Source organism: Ambystoma mexicanum, chromosome 5q (genome assembly GCF_040938575.1).
Source record: "Ambystoma mexicanum isolate Mex_15411 chromosome 5q, UKY_AmexF1_1, whole genome shotgun sequence".
NCBI classification, from domain to species: domain Eukaryota; kingdom Metazoa; phylum Chordata; class Amphibia; order Caudata; family Ambystomatidae; genus Ambystoma; species Ambystoma mexicanum.
The window spans coordinates 59,983,817-60,005,853 of record NC_090933.1 but is presented as its reverse complement, the minus strand read 5'-3'; the positions used below and the strand labels follow the sequence as shown (position 1 = coordinate 60,005,853).

At 44.9% G+C, this 22,037-nt stretch overlaps 1 protein-coding gene across 4 annotated transcripts in view; it reads left to right on the top strand.

The window, feature by feature from the left end:
• The first annotated feature begins 1,392 nt into the window (after window positions 1-1,392).
• RPRD1A (regulation of nuclear pre-mRNA domain containing 1A) overlaps window positions 1,393-22,037 on the top strand; it is an 897,566-nt gene continuing 876,921 nt past the window's right edge. For 3 of the 4 annotated variants that reach the window (XM_069620527.1, XM_069620526.1, XM_069620528.1), the window contains exon 1: window positions 1,393-1,823. In XM_069620527.1, the coding sequence (XP_069476628.1) occupies window positions 1,610-1,823 (214 nt within the window). In that variant the 5' untranslated portion in view covers window positions 1,393-1,609. Of the gene's footprint in view, window positions 1,824-17,735; window positions 19,581-22,037 lie in introns of all 4 variants that reach the window. The other variant, XM_069620529.1, reaches the window with a different exon arrangement.

Here is a 22,037-nt window from a genome sequence, read left to right as displayed (position 1 = left end):
GAAAGAGGGGATCAGGGACAGAGGAAGGATATGTATGTGGAAGGGCATGGTCCGTTGGCAGAAAGGAGGACGGGATGATCCCACTGTCCAAATGGCTGTTCAGCTCAGAGATACTAATGGATGGCAATGCATAGCGACAGAACATATTGAGGACGGGGAGGTGGATTTGAAGAGACTAATAAAAACACACAGTGATGTGGCCACAACCAATGAAGTTCTAATGCTTAAAAGAAGAAGTTGGCTGGGGGCTCCAAAAGAGCTGCAGGACAATTCACAAATCCTAAGAAGTTATCAAAACATTCCTCATAGGGTGACCGGGTGCGCTTCCATTGGACGGATGATCACAAATCAGCTCGAGGGACTACTGGTCAGCCTCAAAGAACTATTCGTAAACCCTCATGCCTTATTGAGCAGATGTAGAGTTGATCTTGTTGGATGGATGGAGGGGTGAACTCATGATAAGCAACGGGGGTATGTTGTGGCTGGTAGAAAGTGGAATCTGGCCGGAGTAGGACTGGGAGGGAGGAATGGAATGGGGAAAGGAGATGGGAGTCAGTTGAAATGGATGAATAAAGAAGTACAGACATGCTGACCGTCTTATGGTATTATTTAATGATGACACTGTAATTATAGTTGTATACTGGAGGTATACAACACACTGGTCCATATAGGATTGATTCATTGGTATCATTAGTATATTGCCATAAAACAGCTGTGCCATACTGGTCAGCATTATGTCATATTGGTCACATGGTGTATACTAAGGATTACAGAGTCTCCCTTTGTTTGATGGTATGTTGTTGGGTATTGTGATATCACTAGATGCCCCCAAAAGGATATACTCAAGGCACAACATTTGAAACTGGCATTAGTTATGTTGGTAGAGATGAAACACATGGCTTTTAAACGAACACATTTGAAATAATTGTTTTTAAAAAGTGCTATTGATTTGGCACTATTATTAAAACGAATATTGTGGTGGGCCGTTACAATGTGCGATGCCACATGAAAAGAGCTAGTCCGGTCTCTGAGTGATTGATTTTTCGATCAATAAAAGGTCCTCTTATTGTTTTACATCGTTTGAAAACTGTGGCTTTAAACTGAATTATGGTATCTGCTACTTCATTTTATACGATGAGGTGCATTTTAGGATTGTGCACTTTTTTCAAATTCCTTGCCCATAAATGTCACGCCACTTTGTCCTTAATTTGTGTCCTTACGTTTGACAGTTTGTCCAGAATGTTCTATGGACGGCACGCGAGCTATCAGCACAAGCAAAATCAAGATAAGACTACAAACAATCCCCCAAAACTGCAGCAGGACTGGCATGACGGTTCGCCGGCGACGTCATTTCCTCTATCCTATAAGTTCCCGACTGACTTCCGTCACTATTTCGACCGACTTCCTGCGCTACAGAGTTAGGAGAGGCTGGTCCGCACTTGCGCACGCCCGCTGTACTGGGTGGGAAGGATAAAGGCGACAGGCAGGCACCCTGCGAAATTAAGGCGCCCGCAGCCGTTTCGAGGTTCAGCTTCTGGGCCGCTCTACCGATCACCCGTGGGGTGAGGGGAGGGGGTTTGGGGACCTTTTGGCCGGGGCTACGCGTCGTATGCGCGTGCGCTCCGCAGTCCACTGTAAGTTCCGCGCGCTGGCGCCGAGTGGGGGAGAGAGTATGTCCGCGTTCTCCGAGGCGGCGTTGGAGAAGAAGCTGTCTGAACTAAGCAACTCCCAGCAGAGCGTACAGACCCTATCCCTCTGGTTAATCCACCACCGGAAGCACTCCCCGCTCATCGTCACCGTGTGGGAGCGCGAGCTGCGCAAAGGTACAGCTACCGCAGCCCCAGGATAGGGGAACGAAGTACAGTATACATTCAGTCACCTCCTTCTTTATTGCAGCATACCATCAATGGTTCAGTCATAGTTACCAGTTCAAGTGCTGCCACCACTCTTTCTAACCACTGCATGTACTATCAATACCCACGACCGCCAAACACTTGCTGAGAAAGCATAAACAAACAGTACCATTCTTTTACCCCTTTCCAAAGCTTGTACTATCGCTGTCTGCCCTGCGCCCCCTACCCCAGACAAAGTCAGTCCACGGTGCTCCCACGCAACAATTGACACCTTCACGAACAGGCAGATTGTGTTTCTTCAGTCTTTTAAAAAACATTTTTTAACGAAGTCTCTTCTGTACACGCCTCTAATCTCGGCGACTCTTTAAACAAAAAAAAAACGAACTTCTCTTATAGGTTTATTATTTTTGTTTGTGCTATGTAACCCTCACCAAAGCAGATTGGTGTAATTGGGACCTCCGAGACAAGTCACAAGTATGTGTATGTTTTATTTCTATGTAAATGAGACTCATGATGATTTTTACATTTCCGCGGTCTGACATTGGCCCTTCTCAAAGTTCTCAATAGGAATAGGTTGGTTCGTGCAAATTCGCAAACGCACCACTAATTGGTGTTTTCTCTGTCGGCCTATGTGGTTGTCGAATGCAAAGGCAGGGTGAGCTCACTAAATTTGTTTTTCTGTTGGGATAGCTGTACTTTGGAAAAGCCCGATGGTGGTGAAATTCATATTGGATCACTGTTCTTTTACCGTTTACCTTTTTGTATGAGATAATGTAGTTTCGGTGGCTTGCCCGCACTCCTCCGCCATAAGCACTGCATATGTAGCACCATTGTAGGGGTGATTAGTTGAATCATGTACTGGTTGTTTCACGATTTCAAAAGACTGAATCCTCCAGTCTTGCCTTGCTGTTGCCTGGCGCTATAATTGAAGCGTGGGTATAGAGCATCGCAGCAATTCATTTTCGGCGATTTCTGCCTTGTGTTTAGGCTCACGCGCACACAGTGGTGCATGTGCCCCATGGAATGTCTGCTCTGCTGGCCTCTCGCAGTTCAGTGTTTCTTGCGTGCCAAGTCTTTGCACGTGTGCTGTCTGCCCCCTGCAGGGTACTTGGTATTTGGTGGTGCGTAAACTAGAGTACTACAACTGCGGTGTTGAAAAAGCAAGCACTCAGAGTGGTGGTAGTTCAGTGGCAAGGAACTAGGTGAAGTGTTCTCTCTGCTGCCCCATGTAACGGTGAGGACCAACTGTTCAGATTCCCTAAGGCTTCAGTGCTTTAAGTGAGACTTTAAATCGACTGGTATGTGGCGATGTGGCCAAGAATGTTGTGGCTTCCCTAAAGAGATTGGGCATTACGCAAACAGTGCATAATCTTTAATCTTTTTGTTTGGGGGGCGGGGCGGTGAACGAATAGACGAAATCACTACTGCACTAGTTCAGGGAGAAGTAATGATTTCTGAACTACTCGGCCCACCTCTAAACCAGCAGCGATCGGAATCATAAAGGTGAAACTGGTTTTGTATTTGTGTGTGTATATGAATGTGTGTGTATATATATCTATATCTATATCCTTAATCCAACCTGATGGCACATATGCGCTTCTATAAAGTATCTTAGGGTGAGGGTTGTGGTACCAAAATAAATGTCCAATGGAGGGTCTATGAAAGTAGGATAAAAAAAATCAACTGACGATACAATCCAATTAACAATCCACTCCTCTAAAGGAAGGAATATGCAGATATTTGGGTGAAAGGGACACTCTGGTTATGAATTGCTGTATGCACAGGCAATTGCCTCTGCAGTACTGTTTTAAGTATTTCATTTAGGAAGGTATTTAGTAGCTTAATTGTCACTAGAGCTCATAGAGCGACTCCAGGGGACATAACCACTATTTGATAACTTACTAACTTGCAGTGCTCTTCGGGCAGCCTGTTCCAGCAACAGGTCCTTAGTGTGCTATATGGCCCTGCCCAGGTTCCAAGGAAAGGAGGCCTTCTACCCTTCCCAACCTCGAACTTTGCCAGGATGACCTTCAGAAACTGCCACTTCCATTATGTAGAGATCTGGATACTGGTGTCGGTGCTAAAGGGCAGACCTTGTTTAAAGTTCTGCTTCATGAAACCTACTTGTTTATTTTCAAAGGGATTCTCTCTTTTTTTGTTCTAGACATGCCCTTGTGAAATCCTGTGAGGGGAGCTTACTGAAGTAGCTGGTAATGTTCCACCAATTTCTTGACTGCTACTACGTTTGTAGCAGATTTGGAAACCAAAAAAGTTTACACTTGTAAGTGCGGCACTTGTTGAACTGGCCTCACAATGCAGCTAGTAGTTAATTTAACTTTAGCAGACCACATGTAATTCCACACCATATTCTTCCCTCACCATATAACACTTGATTAATAAGATGAGGGGTTTGAATAGGCCACTGCATGATGTGCCAGGGTTTCCCTTGGCGCCACTTATATTTCAAGGGAACCCGACTTGAGTAACTGTTAGTTTCTGCATGTGCCAATTTCTGGTTGTGCATACTGTGGGGCCTTACCACTCTTGGCATGCCATTTAATGAAGCCTAGCAGAAATTATGTGTTTTGCATATGGACGTTGTTTGATTACAGCTAAACAATAGGTTAATGTTTTGAACTAATCTGAACCTCTCGCACTGCTCTGAGCAACCCTCCAGACCATTGTTCTTCACCTGCCAAGCCAATACAAAAGGGGAGGGACCATATGGAAACCAGGCTCGGTCTGACTCCAAAACCGGCTGTACAGCCCAAACTGCTTCTTCCCATCCCTTCTGCACGAGACCACAAGCATCCCCAAACGATGAGTAGTAGCTTAGGTCTAGGCTTGGCAGGTGAAGATCGATGGCCTGGAGGGTTTCCTAGAGCAATTCCAGAGGTTAGGATTCATTCCAAACCTTCTAGCCATCGCTTCTTTTGTTTTGCCAAAGTCTCCCCCAGTGGGATGGGTATGCCCAGATGTGGGTCTGGTGCATGCATGACCTAGACCCAAGCTACTCCTCACTGAGGTCTAACAAGGCCGAAACATGTTTGGGGATGCTTGTGGTCTTGTGCAAAATGGATGGGACCACAAGCAGATTGGGTTGGACTGCCCTCTGAAAATAGGGTCTTCCCCTTTTGTAATGGCTCAGCAGGCAAAGAATGATGGTCTGGAGGGTTGCACAGAGCAATGCCAGAGGTTAGGATTAATTCCAAACCTTCCAGCTATCACATCTTTTGTGTTTTTGTTAAATTTGATTATACATCCAGGGCCTAGCAGGCCCACCTGGGTACACACCCGTTACTGCCAACTTTTAAAAGTGCTGCCTGAAGTGATGATTAGCAGATCAGACTTTTGGCAGAATCCGTTTGCTAGAGCGCTTTTTAAACGTTTTAAAAAATCGTGACAATTCTTCCTAGCAGGTGATATCCGCTACAATGTCATATTGGGGGAACATTTTGTGCCTAACATTTCAAATGACCTGGTGAAAATGCACCCTTTTATTACCTCGCCTAACTGGAGAGTGGATGTGTGTTCCATACTGGAAACCTTTTGTGTGCTTGTTTTCTTTTTATTCAGCACATGTAACATAAACATAACCATTAGCAATCATTTTTCTCAAAATTGGTACGAAATAACATTCTTTTAGAGCTGTAAACATCGCAAAACAGAAGAAAAGATAAAGGCGATATAATGGTGCGTGAGTAAGCATCTCTCGGGCAGGGAGGTCAGGTCGGTGAACCTCAAAGGCAGTTTAGAAAGTTGTCCATATAGGTAGGACTTTCAGCTATCGCGCCTTCAGTATTATAAGTTCAAAAGGTGCGATTTATAGCAGGAGTTCTGACCCTTCGCGGTAATGATCTGGCTTTGGGTCTTTCCATTGACTCATGATCCATCTTGATTTTGCTAAAGCCAAATGCCGCAATTTCTTCTGTTGGTGTTGCATGGTAATTTGAACAGTGGAAAAGACCCATTAGTGCCAGGCATGTCATCCCTTTGCTAATCTAACAGTGGATGTTATCCGTATCGCGCTCTGCCAGAATTTTGCGATCAGTAGACAACCATGCAAATGTGTGTACCTTTCTGGTGATGGCTCCTCCCACATTTATCAAAAATTAATCCATTAGCTTTGTCATTGGAATGGGCTCTGTATATTATCTTTTGGGCAATTAGTCTGGTGTTGGTGTCTCCATCACTCGAGGATCTCTCCCCTATCGTCTCCAATCTCCGTTTAAACCTCCTTGCCATTTCTTTGCGGGATAGCATAAATCACTAGTTTAGTTAGCATTCTCTTAATTGTAATTAAAAGGTCCCAAGGGAGTGTTGTACTTTTGTGTGAGTATCTAATGTGCCCAGAGTTCTGCCTGTGTAACACTAGTGTTAACTTGAATATTTGCCTGTCGGATTTAGGTTAATTTTAAACTTTTAGGTTGTTTGGACCTTGATTCCCAGATAAGTTAATAGAAGTGGTTATACCAGGGGTGACCGTAAGATTTAGGGGCTGAAGCTCTGATTCCCAAATGTAGTACTCCTGTCTTGTTTCAGTTTATTTCATAGCTTGAGAGGCAGCTGAATTCTCTTGCAAGTGATATTGGGTGTAATGTGTTTGACATTGAGCAGGTTACAGTTAAGGAGGTTGTCGGCATAAAGCAGCAGCTTGCTTTTGTATCCTGCTCAACAAAATGCCCTAATATCTGGACGTTCTCAGAAGTGGCATGCTAATGGTTCCAAAGCTATGGCTGAAGGGCAGTAGAGGATGGCTCTGACATGTGCCTCTGGACAACGTAAAAGGAGTTGAGGGAGCCTGACCTGTGTTGTATGGGGTTGGTGCCTTATGTAGCCCACTGACCCACATGGTCATGGCAGCCAAATTCTTGAAGTACTGCAGTAAGAGAAGGCCATACAAAATCGATAGATGTTGGTGGTTTGTTCTCTAATCCCTCTGCCAGATAGGTTATGTGGGCCAACCATTTTAAGATCGCTATGCTATAAATCCTACCTGACCTGTGTGGATTAAGTGTCGGAGTACAACATTCCATCTGCTAAGTTCTTGGTATGGATGTTTAGGTCTGAATTAAGGAGAGGGAATAGGCGGTTGCTCTCTCTAAGGGGATTTCCCCTCTTTGTAGCGAAGCGAAATGGTGGATTTGTACATAGTTTTAGGTAGGACTCTTTGTTTGTTTATTTGCATTTGTTAAGCGCGCAACAGCCCAGAGGCATTGTGGCGCTTGTTAAACATTATTCTTACAGGTAAATTGACATTTGCATTTTTCAGTGCAGGAAGGGAGGAATGCATGCAGTGGGTTAGGTGAAGAGGGAGGTTTTGAGTTTTTTTTCGTAAGGCATGGAGAGAGTTTTCAGCTCTGATGTAGAGACTTCCATAACTTGCCGGCTATGTAGGGGAAGCCTAGCCCTCCAGCTTTAGCCTTGTTGATGTGTGGGGTGTGTAGTTGATTGGCGTAGCAGTTCCTGATAGGTTGTGTAGAGGTGGATTTGGTTATTGTCTCAGATATGATGGTGCTGTGTGAGTGAGGTATTTGTGGGTGAGGTTGAGGATTTTGAAAGTGATGCGCTCTTGCCAGTGAGCTGCCTGTCAGGCATGGGAAATGTGTTCCCTTTTAGGGATGCTTAATGCGGCTCTTATCGCATTGTTCTGTGTGATTTGGAGCAGACATAGGTTTTTTGCAGAAGTACCTGCCAGGGGGGCATTGCAACATTTTAGCGCCAATAGTTGCTATGGCTAGGCAATTAGGTTTAGATAGGTAGCGTTTTATTGCGTTTGAGTTTTGTGGTGTGCGCTGAGGCAGATGTGATGGCTCTGACCTGCCTAGTCATGGATGGCGTAGTCTCTGTAGAGACTCCTTGGGTCTTCACTGAGGTGGAGACGGTGATGATAGTTTTATCAATGGTGAAATTGGAATACAGTTTGTAGAGTTTGGCTAGGGTTGTTTTTTAACCTAGTATGATGATTTCGGTCTTCTCTCCATTGAGGCAGAGGCCATTGGCTGCCATCCAAGCCTGGATGGTGGCATAGATTGTGTTGAGTGCTTCAGTGTCTGTGGTATACGCCAGTGTGTGGTACGAGTTCCTGGGAATCGTCATCGTAGTTGGTATACGCGATGCCAAGGGTGTCGAGCTTGGCAAAGAGTGGCTTTGTAAACAAGTTGTATAGAGTGGGTGCTGTGCAAGAGCCCTGTGGGGTTACATTCTTATAGCACATAATGGTGCCCGGGTTTTTCCTATAATTTCACAAGTTTAACAGATCAGGACATTGGAGTACACTTGTTTAAAGTGCGGTGGCCCAAACCATAGTTTTGCTGTGGTATTTGCACCAATATCATATTCGAATGACTGTTTTCATACTTACACCATCCCTTCTCTGTGTGTAGTATTTCTGGTTTAATGCAGATCTTTGCATTTTTTTATGTTAATTTGATTTCCTTGCCAAATTAGAATCCCAATTTTCTGGTAGTTAAGCTGACATTGTTCCCCCTTCTCCTATAATACTTTCCCTTCTTTCTCTGTGTGCCTCTGGTTGGATGGGTAATGTGGTTGGAAGGCAGCGGTCACATTTGTCAATATGGATTTATGGTAGTGCAAATTCTGCGAGTAGGTGACGTGTGGAAGAAGGGTGGTCTTTAAAGGCCAGATATGCAAATGCATGTGTGTGGAACTGTTGGATGCGGGGGTGATGTGGGGTGGTTTGCCTGTTTGAGGTGGATGGGAGAGGGTAACTACCTGCGTGGATGGAAGTGAGTTGATGGAGCAATGGAATGCGCCACTGGAAGGGTTTCCTTAGCCAGTGTTCAGAGATGTAAATGAAGGGCTACTGATTAGAGGCAGAGAGCCTGATATTGAATTCTTCATGCAGCATTAACAAGAACTTATGGTTAATCCAGACAGGTGGTTTTTATTAAAAATATTGCATCAATTCAATATTGCTAATACCCATGTCTTCCTGCTTTGCTACTTGTGAATTGATTACTGAAAAATACATACCTGCTCATCAATACTGCTAACTTTGCCTGAGATCCATATTGATAATCACCTATTTGCTCTCACTATTAGTCTTTCCTGCTGGTCAATATTGCAAAGCCTGCTGAATGGTCAATAACACCTAGCCTGCTGAATGGCCGTTGTTACATCCTTATTATATGAAGGTCAGTATAATTTGATCTTTTGGGCAGACGCACTTGAGAAAAACATGCCTGCAATGAAGAGGGATGAAAACCTTTGTACTACCTTAGAATGCTGGATTGCGCGGTGACCCTATGCTTCCTCTAGAAGAAAATGAATAGCAAGCCATGGTTTGTGGAAATTATTTTATTGCAAACATTTTGCCGGGCTACCTGAGGATCCTTGTCTAAAACCAGGCTTGACGTACTGTCTGAGCAAGGAGTACGAGACTTTCAAGTATGGTATTCTTTCCTTCGTTTCTGTGATTTTGAAAGAGCTGGACCTTCTGAGAGTAGAAAGAATTGATTTGTTTGGTTTGTCCGAGTGCTTCATAAAGAATATTTTCTGCTGTGGTATTTTACTGGGTGAAATCTGATTTTTAGGATTTCTGGTATTTGATTCAATAATTCTTCCCTTTTTACCTGATATAAGCAGTATTTGCTGTCATCTTTGATGTATACCTCATTTTCTGAGTGCGATGATGAATCGTGGATATTCACCCCTTCTCCCCGAGGCAGCACCTCCAACTGACATTTTGAGGCTAGAGAGTAGAGCCTGCTAGGCAAAACCCTCCCTAGAGGTAGATGCAAGTAGGTCCTCAATGGGCGAGACTACCCTTTTGGGCACAAGGAGTCCCATTCCTGTGAGGAACTCCTTACACCTACGGATGTAATTACATGCATGGGACTACCTGATGGGCCTCAGAATGTGACACATTTAGCTTTGACTGAAGGTAATGCACGATGAAACCGAGTGGCAGCAGAAAAATAAGATGTCTTTTTTAATGTGAGACGCATATATAACTGTGCCGTAGAGGAAGGAGGAGAAGACTGATGTGAGGGTGAAGGCACCGGCAGCATTATGCCGGCTGGAAGCAGAGCAGAAGCTAGTTCCAGAGCCTGTGACTAAGAAATGGGCAAGCCGCTGGAGAACCGATGCATGTAGAAATAAGTCTTGTCTTCCGAGAGACTAGCAAGCAAACCCATTGGTGGCGTTACCACAAGTTGGAGGTGGTGGGCAGGACCCCACAGGAACAACGCTGATACTGCACATGTACAGGAAGAGTTTCGCTTCACCAAACAGTAAAAGTACGCAGCAGGAGTTGGCCGTGGACCGGAGAATGAGAAGTTGAGCAGCAGAGGGTGAGCAGTACTGATCGAGCACCAAGCCCAACCACTGGCCCCTACCAAGTAAGGTATTTGAGGGACCGGTTGGCCTGTAGGATATCCTTTATTGAAGTAAGTACTCCTAAGAATGAAAGCATGCCTGTGCTGGGAGTTGGAGACAAATAACCAGTGACTGAGAATGGCAACCAGTGTTATGTGAAGCTTTTGTTTTGTCCCAGTATTCAAAACTAGTAATCAAGTACACAACAATCTCATTTAAGAAGTGAAATGCTCAGAAGAGAGGGGCTGAGCAAACTTTGTACGAGCAATAAGGTGAAAAGCCTAGAAGAGGCACTACAGCTAAGATACTCAAAGCCTGAGAACATATTATAATGGAAGTGTAGAAAGGGGCAGAGGAAAACGGTCTATCCAGGGCTTGTGAGGCGAAGGCCTGGAAAGAGGTCACAAATAACGGAGTAGTGTGAGAAACCAGAAGGGTCTCTCGCCCACTAGTCTGCGGGAATCTGTCATCCATGTGGCTAGGACGCAGCCATCGCTTTCGGATCCAGTTCCTGTGGGAGGATCACCTGGGTGAGGGGTCTTCGGGGAGTGGGGCACCGGATGGTCAGACACCTTATCCCCTTCCCTGTAATACTTTTACCCTATCATACCATGTAGGCTATTTAGAAACTCCATTCCCCCACCCCCTTCCCCTCCCTACAACACAAACACTTCAAACAGACAGCCTGCTATGAGGGAAAACAGACTAACACCCGAGCACTATACTTGATGTGTCAATACAATGGTCTGGAAATTACTGACCACACACCAACCTAACTTCCATTAAGCTGCCCTTCATGTTTAAAAGACGAGCATGAGAGCTGAAAACATGGACAAGGGAAGCCAACGGCTCGAATATCCTGACCTATCATTTCTTGAACACTTTGCATAATATTGTTTCCCACATTATTTGTATTTAGAAGTAAGGATTTGCAATAGGTTTATTAGTATAGGCCTTTTATTTTGACAGACTCGACTAGGACTGCTTTATTTGATGGTCGTAGCTTGCTCCCAAATTTAGGATTAGATGAGCGTTTTTCAAACCCAATTGAAGTTCAATGAACACGCTTGAATTGTGGTCCCTTGTGTCTGTCTTAATGTTTGATACCATGCCTTCCTTGCAGTAGCAAGAAAGGTTCTTGTAAAAGACATTTGGAAAAGGAGACCACAGAAAGCAAAAGAGAAAGAAAAGGACTCTGGAGGAGCTACAAGAGAGACTCTGTTCGACCATGAGGTCGGATAATTCCAAGCTATTGAATGACCTGGTTCGGGGGGGGGGGGGCGGGGGGCAGGCAAAGACAAATCATTCCTTTGGTTTATTTAAGTTAGTTAACATTAGTGGCAGGGCCAGATAGCATAGTTTGGATGAAGGACCTATTTCTTTTTGACTATGGCTGCAGATGATCACCTTTTTAGTTTCTTTAAATGGGGTATTCCCATTAGTGATGGGGAAAATTAGGCCGCCTTATAATTTCATTAACATCCTCAATCATGTCTTCTGAACGTCCGACTCCTATCGAAGTGCCTTCAGCCATTTTTCATACTCTTGGCTTTCCTTGCCATGAATTGTAGGATTGTCCATCATAGAAGTGATGATATATCTGCCAAGCAAAAGCAGTCAATAAGGAAAAAATGTACAGGTCATAAGGAGCTAAACCAACTTAATGTTATCTTGCCATGTAAGCCTACCTAATGCTGAGACAGTCTCCACCTATGTTTTGTGGTCGCTAAGTGGGGAGGGCTATTTGCTATACCTGCACCAGACGGTACTGATATCATATTTGGCACACCACCCATATACTTTGTTTCAGAAACACAAGGGATCTATATATGGCTTGCTCCACATGGAATTATCGGGGCTCTCAAGTAACCCATCGACGAGGCTCTTGACTTATAAAACCTCTCTCAATATGGTAAGTTTGAAAATCTTTTCTTTATCGATTGTGAGCTAGAAACCAGGTGGAGCATAATTATATAATGGCTTCCTTTCCGATGGCAGTGGTTATGGGTAACTCTGCTCTACAGAAAGTGGAGGGCATGAGTTTATTTCTGGATACTCTTTCATCCATTGAGTGGGTTAGAGCTGCTGTTCTTACTCCACCGAGCAATGGGGAAACCAATGGGAAGGAAACTGGGTCAGGAAAAAAAGTCTAGGCCCAACCAAAGTAGGAAGGATTGTAGCTGCAGCTTGCCAGGCAATTTTTTAAAAAACTGATTCACACTGTCAATCAGTTCTTGTTAAATAAACCTATGTCAAATTGTACCTTGCTTGATTTTGTGGAAATTTCAGGCTCACACTGACTCTTACCACTCCATGATTCTTCCAACCTCTGGTGCCCCAAAGTGATTGTCCACCTTTGGTTCACTTTTCACACATGGGCATCGGTAAGTTTTCGCTGGCTTCTAAATGCGTTCCAGTGTCAAGGCAATATCAGTTTACTGCTAGATCGACAAAGCTCAAGCGGTCAGGGGTCCCAGTAATGTGAAACTGAAGGAAACCTGTGGGAATACCCCAAGGTGCTGATGTGGCAAATGGCTGTGACCTTGTGCTAAAGGTTCAGGAGATCTATGCCTGGTTTCCTCAATGCCTCTTTTGAATGGATTGTATCCTCCCACGTATTTCATCTAATATCTCCACGTCCAGATTTAGCTGCTTCGGAAATTTTACTTCCAGCAGGGGGTGCATTGATGCCTGTCGAGTTGATGCCCCTCGAGGGCCTCTGTCTCGATGTCTACATCATCACTGGTATATAGCGCAAGCAGTGACAGTTGGCTTCAGTTCTGTTTTTCCGCGAGGGCTATCGATTCGGAAGATCCGCACGATTCGGTTCCATCAATAAAACGATTGGATTTTGTGAAAATATGGCATCGTCTGCATCGGCAAGATCAGGGTTTTAAAAATGGCCTGACGGCGGGGTGAAAATGTCCCTTATGGACCCCGAATGGATGCATCTGTGGTGCTTAGGATCCACTCATTACATCGGAGTACGGATCCTGCCTAGCGTTTACAGCGAAAGCCCTGAAAGTGCATCGAGGGAAACTAGCTGCATGTAGGTCGCATAAATCCCCTTCGACTGTTGAAAAAGCGATCCTCTGACTAGTTGAGTCCACTCTCCTTGTTGGAAGAAAGCTAAAAGATCTTGATCCAGGAGTGGGTCCCACCACTCGTCATTGCAACACCCCCATTCCCCCACACCGGCATTAATCTACAAAACCCTGGTGGGAGGCACCCGCACAGCTTCTGCAAGAATGGTGGAGGTATTACTTCAGATGCATGGGCAACAGTAGCCCAGGGTTACTGCCTTCACTTTCGGAAAAGGCCTCCTGGATCATTCACAGGGAACGACTTTCAAAGTTCCAGATCCGCTCCTTGTGCAGGAAATGTTGACCTTGCTGGAGAAAGGTGCTAGAACCAGTACATGTAGCGGAGAGGAACAATGGTTGATGCACTCCATACTTTCTAATCCCCAAAAAGGACAGTTGATTGAGACCCATCTTGGATTTAAGCGACTTGAGCAAGTTCCTCAGAATGGACAAGTTCAACATCGTTACCCTTTCTCAGGCCCTCCAGCTTCAGGACTGGATGGTATCATTTGACCTTCCGGTTGCTTTCATGTGCCAATCCATCACAAGCATGATACCTGAGGTTCGCAGTTGGCGTTCTCATTATCAGTTTCGAGTTCTGCCATTTGGACTGACCTCACCTGAGGGTTTTCACCAAGTTGATGGTGGTGGTGGTGGCAGTGAGTCTCCGGAGGAGGGAATTCAGTTACCCCTACCTGGACGTTTGGCTCTTTCTCTCAGTCCCTGGAACATCTCAGCTCCACCTGTCACTCCCTCCACAGACTGGGCTTGTCTCAACTTCAAGAAGTCACACATGATACCTTCTCAAAGACTCCAATTAATCGGGCCAGTCCTAGATGCATCCTTGGGTGCGGGGGGGATTTGCCACCCGAGTTGAGGGCTCAAGACATTCTGCAGATGGTTACCAAATTCCAGAGTGCCCAGCGTCTTCCGGCCTTTGACTTTTTGAGGTGGCTTGGCCTCATGCAATCCTACATTTTCCTGTAATGGTGCCGGAGGCTCTCATGAGAACGCAATCTCTCCAATGGGCTTTCAAGACTCAATGGCCCAGGGATATCAGACCTTCAGGTGCCGAGCAGAGTTGCACAGGATCTTCTGTGGTGGTCCTGTGAGGGAAACATTCTGAAGAGAGAACCCTTTTGGCAACTATGGCCAGAGAGAATTCTTGTAATGGGCGCCTCACTCACAGGGTGGGGATCTTACGCCAACAATCTAACCATCAGTTGTTGGTCTCCATCAGAGTCCAAACTACACATCAACCTTTTGGAGCCAAGGGCATTTAGACTAGCACTGAAGGCCTTGCTGCCCTCTGTACGGGGAAAGAATGTCCTGATAATGGACAACACTGTGGCCATGAACTACCTCAATAAGAGATGAGGTGTAGGGTCACTACCATTGTGCAGAGAGGCAATGCAGCTCTGGTTGTGGGCAATTCAAGAAAGATTAAGTTCACCTAGCCGGATAGGAGAACCCTGTGGCGGATGCTCTGAGCAAGCAGCACAGTCTCCCACGAGTGGGAACTAGCTTGGGAAGTCCTTCAGGAGATCTTCACCCTTTGGGGAACCCCTCAAGTAGATCTGTTTGCACCCGCGGTCAACCAGAAGTGCGAGCTGTACTGCACCAGGGAATTTCCCCCCAAAAGTAGCTCTAGGGGATGTGTTTGTGGTGGACTGGGAGTTTCCTTTCTTTACGCGTTTCCTTCAGTCCCTGTCATTCTCAAGTCATCAGGAGGTTGAGACATTTTGGGAAATCCAGGATCCTAATTGCTGCGGATTGGGCCAGGAGGATGTGGTACCGGGACCTTCTGGACATGTCAGTCTGCCCTCCAATATGTCTGCCACAGCGAGAGCAAATTATCTCGTGAGCGGAGGGTCAGGTTCCCATCCAGAGGTCAAGACACTCCACCTTCATGCATGGTTTCTGAGAGGTTGAGATATAAGGATTGGGACTTCCTGAACGATGTAATGAAGATATTGCTTTTGGCCACAAGGCCAGCAACGAAATCCTTATACAGCTATTTGAACAGGTTCTGCAGCTGGTGCATTGATAAGAATGTGGACCCTTTTACGTGCAGCCCTCCTATGATGTTATCGTTCTTGTTAGACCTGGCTAATCTGGGGCTCCAGGCTGGCACAATTGAAGGGTATCTTGCAGTGCCATCAGTTTTTGAGTGTTCTTCTGAAAAGGTATCTTTCTTCAAAATACCATTTGAGATTACGTTTCTGAAGGGATTGACAAATGTATTCCCCCCAATCCCATTTTCAAGTCATGGTTTGGGATCTCATTTGGGTATGAAATTTCTCATGTGTGATCCATTCGAGCCTATTCATTCCAGCCATCTAAGCTTATTAACTTTGAAGACCTTCCATTTGGTTGCTCTTATGGGTGAATTAACTTCAAGCTTTGTCCTGCAAGCCTCCTTACATAGTCTTCTTTAAGGATAGAGTGGTCCTTAAGGTTAACTCTTAACAAAAATTCTCTGCATCATTTAACTCAAAAAATCCTACCTCTGTTTATCCTCCACCTCATCCTGGAAAGGAAGAGGAGAGATTACACAGGCTTGACCCAAGATGTGCACTTTTCGTTGGTTGCATGGGCCCCAAGTTGGGTATGGCTGTCACAAAACAAATCTTATCCAGGTGGAGCATTTTAAGAATTTCTGAATGCGAGCTGGAAAAGATCCTTCTGAGGGCCTCAGAGCTCATTTGTCGAGGGGCATGGCTACTACTTCTGCCTTACAGAGGGGAATCCCAAATCCTATTTGTGCGGTGGCCACATGGTCCTCCGTCCACACATTCACCAAGCATTCTAGTCTGGATTCTTCGGGAGGGTGGTTTTGGGAAGGCAGTGTTACATTCTGTACACACAAACCAATAAGGAACTCCTAAATTCTTATTGGAGACTCAAATTTCGGACTCCCTCCTCCCAAAAATGCAAACGTGTTGGAGGATACAATCCATTCAAAGAATGTTACCACGTTCTTTCGTTTGGATATTCCTCCCACGTATTGCTCATCGCCCCTCCCAACATCTGCAACGAAACCTCCCACACCCATTCAAGAAACTGTTAAAAACCTGGCTTTTTTAACAAATACTAAGTGTAAGACCGGCCTAATACACACCTTCAGGGCTGCTTTATTATCCATTGTATATATTTCTACTACGCATAACGGCTACCATGACTTATGTCCCTCTCCCTTAAAATGTACTAATGTATGCTCTGCTAAGTTGATTGTTTAGCCCTTTATCTGTCCTCTAATGTTAAGTAGTCCTATTATGTAACAAGCAAACTTAAGCCGTGATACCTCTGGGTTTGGGCGTATTAACAAATGTAATACCCCACAGTAGAATTTCCTTGTTGTCCCCTTCTTTCAGGGGAAGTAACTGTTGGGTGTAAGGTAAATCAATACACAGAAATGGAACTAAACCAACTGTCGCTGCGCGCGCTATATACCAGCGATGACGTCTGCATTGAGATGGAGGCCCTCGAGGGATATAGAGGTGACGGGCATCGAAGCGCAGCAGCCCTTGTTGGAAACTTTTTTCCGAAACGGCTAAAGCTGGATATGGAGAGAAAATAAGCTGAGGAATATGTGGGAAGAACATCCCATCGAAAGAATGTTACCACGGGTAAGTAACTTGTTAACCTGCTTTTTAACTCTTTAGATGAAAATATCACATCCGTGAGTGACACTGTCATGGCCTGGACTCCTTTGCCCCCCAATCAATTTGCCCCTTTAGATAAGTGTGCATTCTCCTGATGTTCTTTGCTGGCCGGTTAATTAGATTTCCTGTGCGGTTAGATTGAACTCTTCGTTGACTTTTCACAAGTGCCCCAAAACCTAATATGGTTAACCTTGCATGATCAATAGCCACGTTTGAGGTAGTGCTTGCCTTTTACATACAGAACAAATGAGGCATAACTATATAGTTAAAAAGTAGAACTGCGACCAAAGAACTACTATCCCACAAGAGTACAGGGGTGAGTTGTGACTTGTAAGCTCCTATTATCCCCATATACTACTAGAACAGCGTTGATCATGATTACAAAATGTGAAACCAGTGCAGCATAAATGGTATGCCAATTTCACCTCTTAAGGTAGTATGGACTTGGGGGCAGGCACTCTCGGTAGAGTGTGAGCCAGCATGGAAACCTCAAAAACAGTAGTATGGCAAGTACCAAAATAAAAAATATCCGGTGGTTCTATAAAAATAAGACTATAAGGCCTCCAAACTATTAAAGCAATTAACAACCCACCCTTTTAGTGAGAAACTGAGCAAATGGCACTCTAGGTATAGAATAACCTGGGCCTGAAGGTAAATGTTCTTGGCGAAAATCCCGCAATGTTAAGAATGTATTGAAGCCATAAAGTTAGCGTCTTAAGTCACTAGGGCCTGTAAAACCAGGCTGCAGGGACACAACCACTGATTTACACCACTTGTTTTTTATCTTCTTTCAGGGTCTCGACCGTGTCAAGCCAGGCTTCCGGGTGCTTTCTGATGCTTCAAGTATGGTTTGCGGCAGTGAGCTTCAACAAAGCGGATCAGCAGCTGCTCCTGGCTACAAGAAGCTTGGGACAGGCAGGTGGTGTTCGAGTCTGCATCGCTCTGAGACTTGTCCTGGAGACTCTGCCAGGAAAGCTGAGTGGCCGGTGTCCTTTACCCCATGTTTCAGTGGCAGTTCATCCTTTGAAGTTGGGTAGACTTAGGCAGCTTTTCTTGGTCCCTGATGTGCTGGGGGACCTGGGTTCCTGAAGAAAGGCAATTCAGTCTTCTGCCCTTCCCAGCCATGGAGGTTGCGAAGGACACTTGCAGAATCAGTCGGGCTTCCCTATAGCAGGTCACTTACACTTGTCTTCACCCAATGGATGGGCCTTTAGGGTAGCCTTTACTGCAAGTTGCCAGTGAAATCAGGCTGTTAACAAAATAGTTTCAAGATAATTCCAAGATGTTTCCCAAAGATGATTTCAAGGAGGGAGCGGTCTTGCCCCTTTATATAGTCACTTTGCTACAGCGGATCAGGATTTCTGTAAGGAGCCACTCTTGGCTGCTGCAACATGGGGTTGTTAGCTGCGAGAGCCTTGTCTGCAGGAAATTAATTTAAGTGGGGCTTGGGCATATTCAAGATGGCTGGCGCCTTCTCCTGTGTGTAGGTCTTCCCACAGCTACACTGAACACTCCTCTCCCCGTTCTGCCTCAAATCAAAGTAACTGGAGAAATGGTCTCCCTTGTTTGACTGCCCCATCCCCTCAGGTTGCGGAGGACAGCGTTTATCCCGTGCCCCAGTGGAGGTATGTCCTATTCTCCTAAGAAAGTTTTCAAAGCTTTCCAGCAGAGGACACAGGGTGCATACTGGGCAGGCCCCACCGTCTATTGTGGGCGACTCCCAGGGTAGATATGGATGTTCACAGTGGACACCAAGTGGCTGAAATACAACACTTGGTTTTTACGATTGATTTGTATTTCCTCATGCCACTATATTGCACTCTATAGATTTAAATATTTGGCGAACGTACTGTCCCCAAATTAATGAGAATATGAAGTTAAAGGTACTATGAATATGGGTGCTGGAACATTTCAAGACAGCCAATTGCTGTCTGAATTGATTTCAGCAGACTGTTTTAGGAAGGGCCATATTCTATATCTAGCATATGGCCAGATTAACTTGCAGCTGCTGGTGGGTCGATTGTCAAAGCCAGAAGAGAACACAAACTATATATTTCAGCATGAAACCTTGGACAGTGATGTTTAGCGGAGCTCTCCTTCTGGTAGGAATAACCACGTTTCCATAGGCCAAAGAAAACAGACTTGCACACTGTCACAGATGGCATTCTTTCAGAGAACTATACCCTAGTGTTCTTTGGTGCATTTACCTGGTCTTGGTCTATCACCTAAGCCCCAATTTGCCATAAACTCTGACCACATTGGCCCCCTTACTAGCAAGTTGCTGGTTAAGAACTACCACTTCCACCAATTGCCTAAAAATGAATTGCACAAGATCTGATTGGAAGGGGTGACATTTATTGTTTAGGCAACCCATTAAAATAGCCTCACTTCAAAACATTGGACGTGAGCAGTTTCGGTGTAGCTTCTGTGTGGCAGGTCATAAACATTGAAGATTAATTTCTGCAGTTGGTTGCCACACAACCACAGCCAGTGACCCATTGCACATGTACGGATCGGTCCAGGGGAAACTGCCATGCAGCGTGCGGGCAAGATGGTGGTGCTGAACGGCCACAACCTGCGCCTGGTGCGGAACTCTCCACTCCTGTCACCTTCATGGCACCGGCACCACATCGATCCAGGTGAGATGTGTCGTAAAATGTGAATGTTGGTGTGTGACCGGGGTGGGCACATGACCAGCAGCCTGTGAACGTGGCCCACCTCTGGAGAAAAATTAGTTTGAGTTTCCTGTCATACTCCCCCCCCCCCCCCCCCTTCCACTCCCCACTCGCCCCACACTGCAAGGGTGAAGTCGGAACCAAGGGTGCAGATCGGTCATGGAAAGTGAGATTTGGCAGTGTGGCGCGATGAAGAGTCCTTGGTTGATCTCCATTCAATTGTTTCCTGAAAATTGTCCTTGTGGAAGCTCTAACCATAGGTGCCAACTAAAATTGCGCTCGAGGAGGGAAAACAGATTGGAAGCTTTGCAAACCCGGCAGTCTGTTAAAATTATCGAGAGGAAGAATAGAGGTGCACATATCCAAAGCAACAGAATTTACTTGACAAAATGGCAGAGCTTAGCTGAGCATAAAGATAAATTGGTGAGAGCCATTAAAGCATTGATCCAAACTCTGCAATTGCCAAAAGACTGCATGTCACCGCGCAGATGCACGCACAGCAGACACTCCTTGAACCAACAGCCTCCATCCATGAAGCATGATTTGTATACGATCCTCATTGTGTTGGAAGCTGATATTAAAGAAGAGCAGAAACTAGTCTAATCATTAATGGAACTTAACCACTTCAAAAACTGTAGAAGACTAAAACCTATGAGATATGGTGTGTGAACAGGCTAACAAACATGGCGTTTTGGAAACGTGTGTGAAAGAAATCGAGGATAACCTTCAATTGGTACTTGTAAGACAAGAGGATGCGGAAAATGTGCTTTTTGGGTATTCCCAAACTGTGCAACCGAACGACCTAGAAGAGTTTGTACAAAGTCTTCTTCAGATCAGTACTTTGAGCCTGATGATCCTGAAATAATCTTTTGATCCGAACACATTTATAATCTGTTTCAACAAAGCAATAGCTTGTTTGCAGATGTCTTTACAGAAGTTGACTCGGGTAAAAAAGAAACTGATGACTGCTGCTTGAAAAATTCAAAATGGAGCTCCTCACATAACTATATTCCAAGATTTGCCTCCACTGAAGAGGAAAAGTCTTCAGAAAGTCACAGCCTGGCTTTGTGAGGAAGACCTCTGTTTTTGTTGGGAATTTTTCTGCAGGCTTTTGTTTGGGCTTGACACCGATTTGTTACTATGCTCGACGGAAGCATACAACTTGTTTGGAGAGCACCACTATAGCAGCAACAGGAAAGTGTACTGGAAGATGAGACCTCAAAAGCTACACCCAGAAGAAAAAAAGTCAGACTAAAGGCACAATTAGACGAGAGGAAACCGACTGACTGGTGTAATGGGTTTAATCAATTCCTAAATTAGGCATTAGATATTCTTGTAGGGTAAGCGCATGAGGTTAAGGGGGGGGCCTATAGTTTCTCAGTTTTAGTCGGGTCATGTTCTCCAGTATTTAATGTAGTTTTAAAATGTGGGCACCTTGGGGAGGCCAGGCCTCAGAACTTTAATTGCTCTTCGGCTACTCTTGCTTGCACAATTATTTAGTCATGTAGTTGTGCCTGAAATGAGCTTCCTCATCCTGGATGCTAAGGGGTTAACCTCACTCCATAAGAGGAGATCGCTTGAAAAACTGAGGAAATAAAGTGCTCTTACAAGAAACGCACCAGACATTTCAAGGTATCCTATGCAATTGTTTTCATTTGCTGGAATGAAAAACAAAAAAGCATTGCTGTTCTTGTAAACGGACGTGCAATTTATTAAGTATATTAAGTGACCCAAATGGCAGATTTCTAATGTTCAAAGAAATGCTGAATAGCCATTTGGTTTCGGTTCATGCACCCAATGAGGCACAAGATGCATTTCTTTGGAACTATTCTGGTGTTGGAGGAATTTTGTGAGGGAAGAATAGTAATGGGAAGTGATTTAATTGTTTTCGACTTTGTGACCTATATACACATTCCACCACTCCTATACAAAATCTACAGGCACTTGCAAACACATTTAGGGACTTGTATTTGATAGTACTTTGGAGGGGTTTTTCCTCTAGCCAAAAAAAAGTTTCTACTTCCTTGCCCGCAAAACCTATTTCTAGGATAGAGGCTTAACATTAAAGAATCCCATTACAGAAACGCCCAGTATTTCAAAGAAAAAACACATGCAGGCTTAGGCTGGGATGCTCTAGCAAAGCTGTACTAAGGGGAGACCTAATTAGTTTGTTTGTTTTTTATTTGATAATGCGCTCCAAACCCAGGGGTAGCCGGGCGCAGCAGAAACAAGAATACTTAAGCTTAGTTACGTACAAAAATGCATAAAGAAGAGGTGTTAGCACAATTTAACAAACATGTAGGTAGGGTACAGGATGAGAGAGGCTCCTATACACAAAGGAGTCTGATCAGGGATCAGAAGTGACCAGGTAGCTATTCACGGTGGTTAGTCAGTGGTAAAACCAGGCCAAGAGCGTTAGTT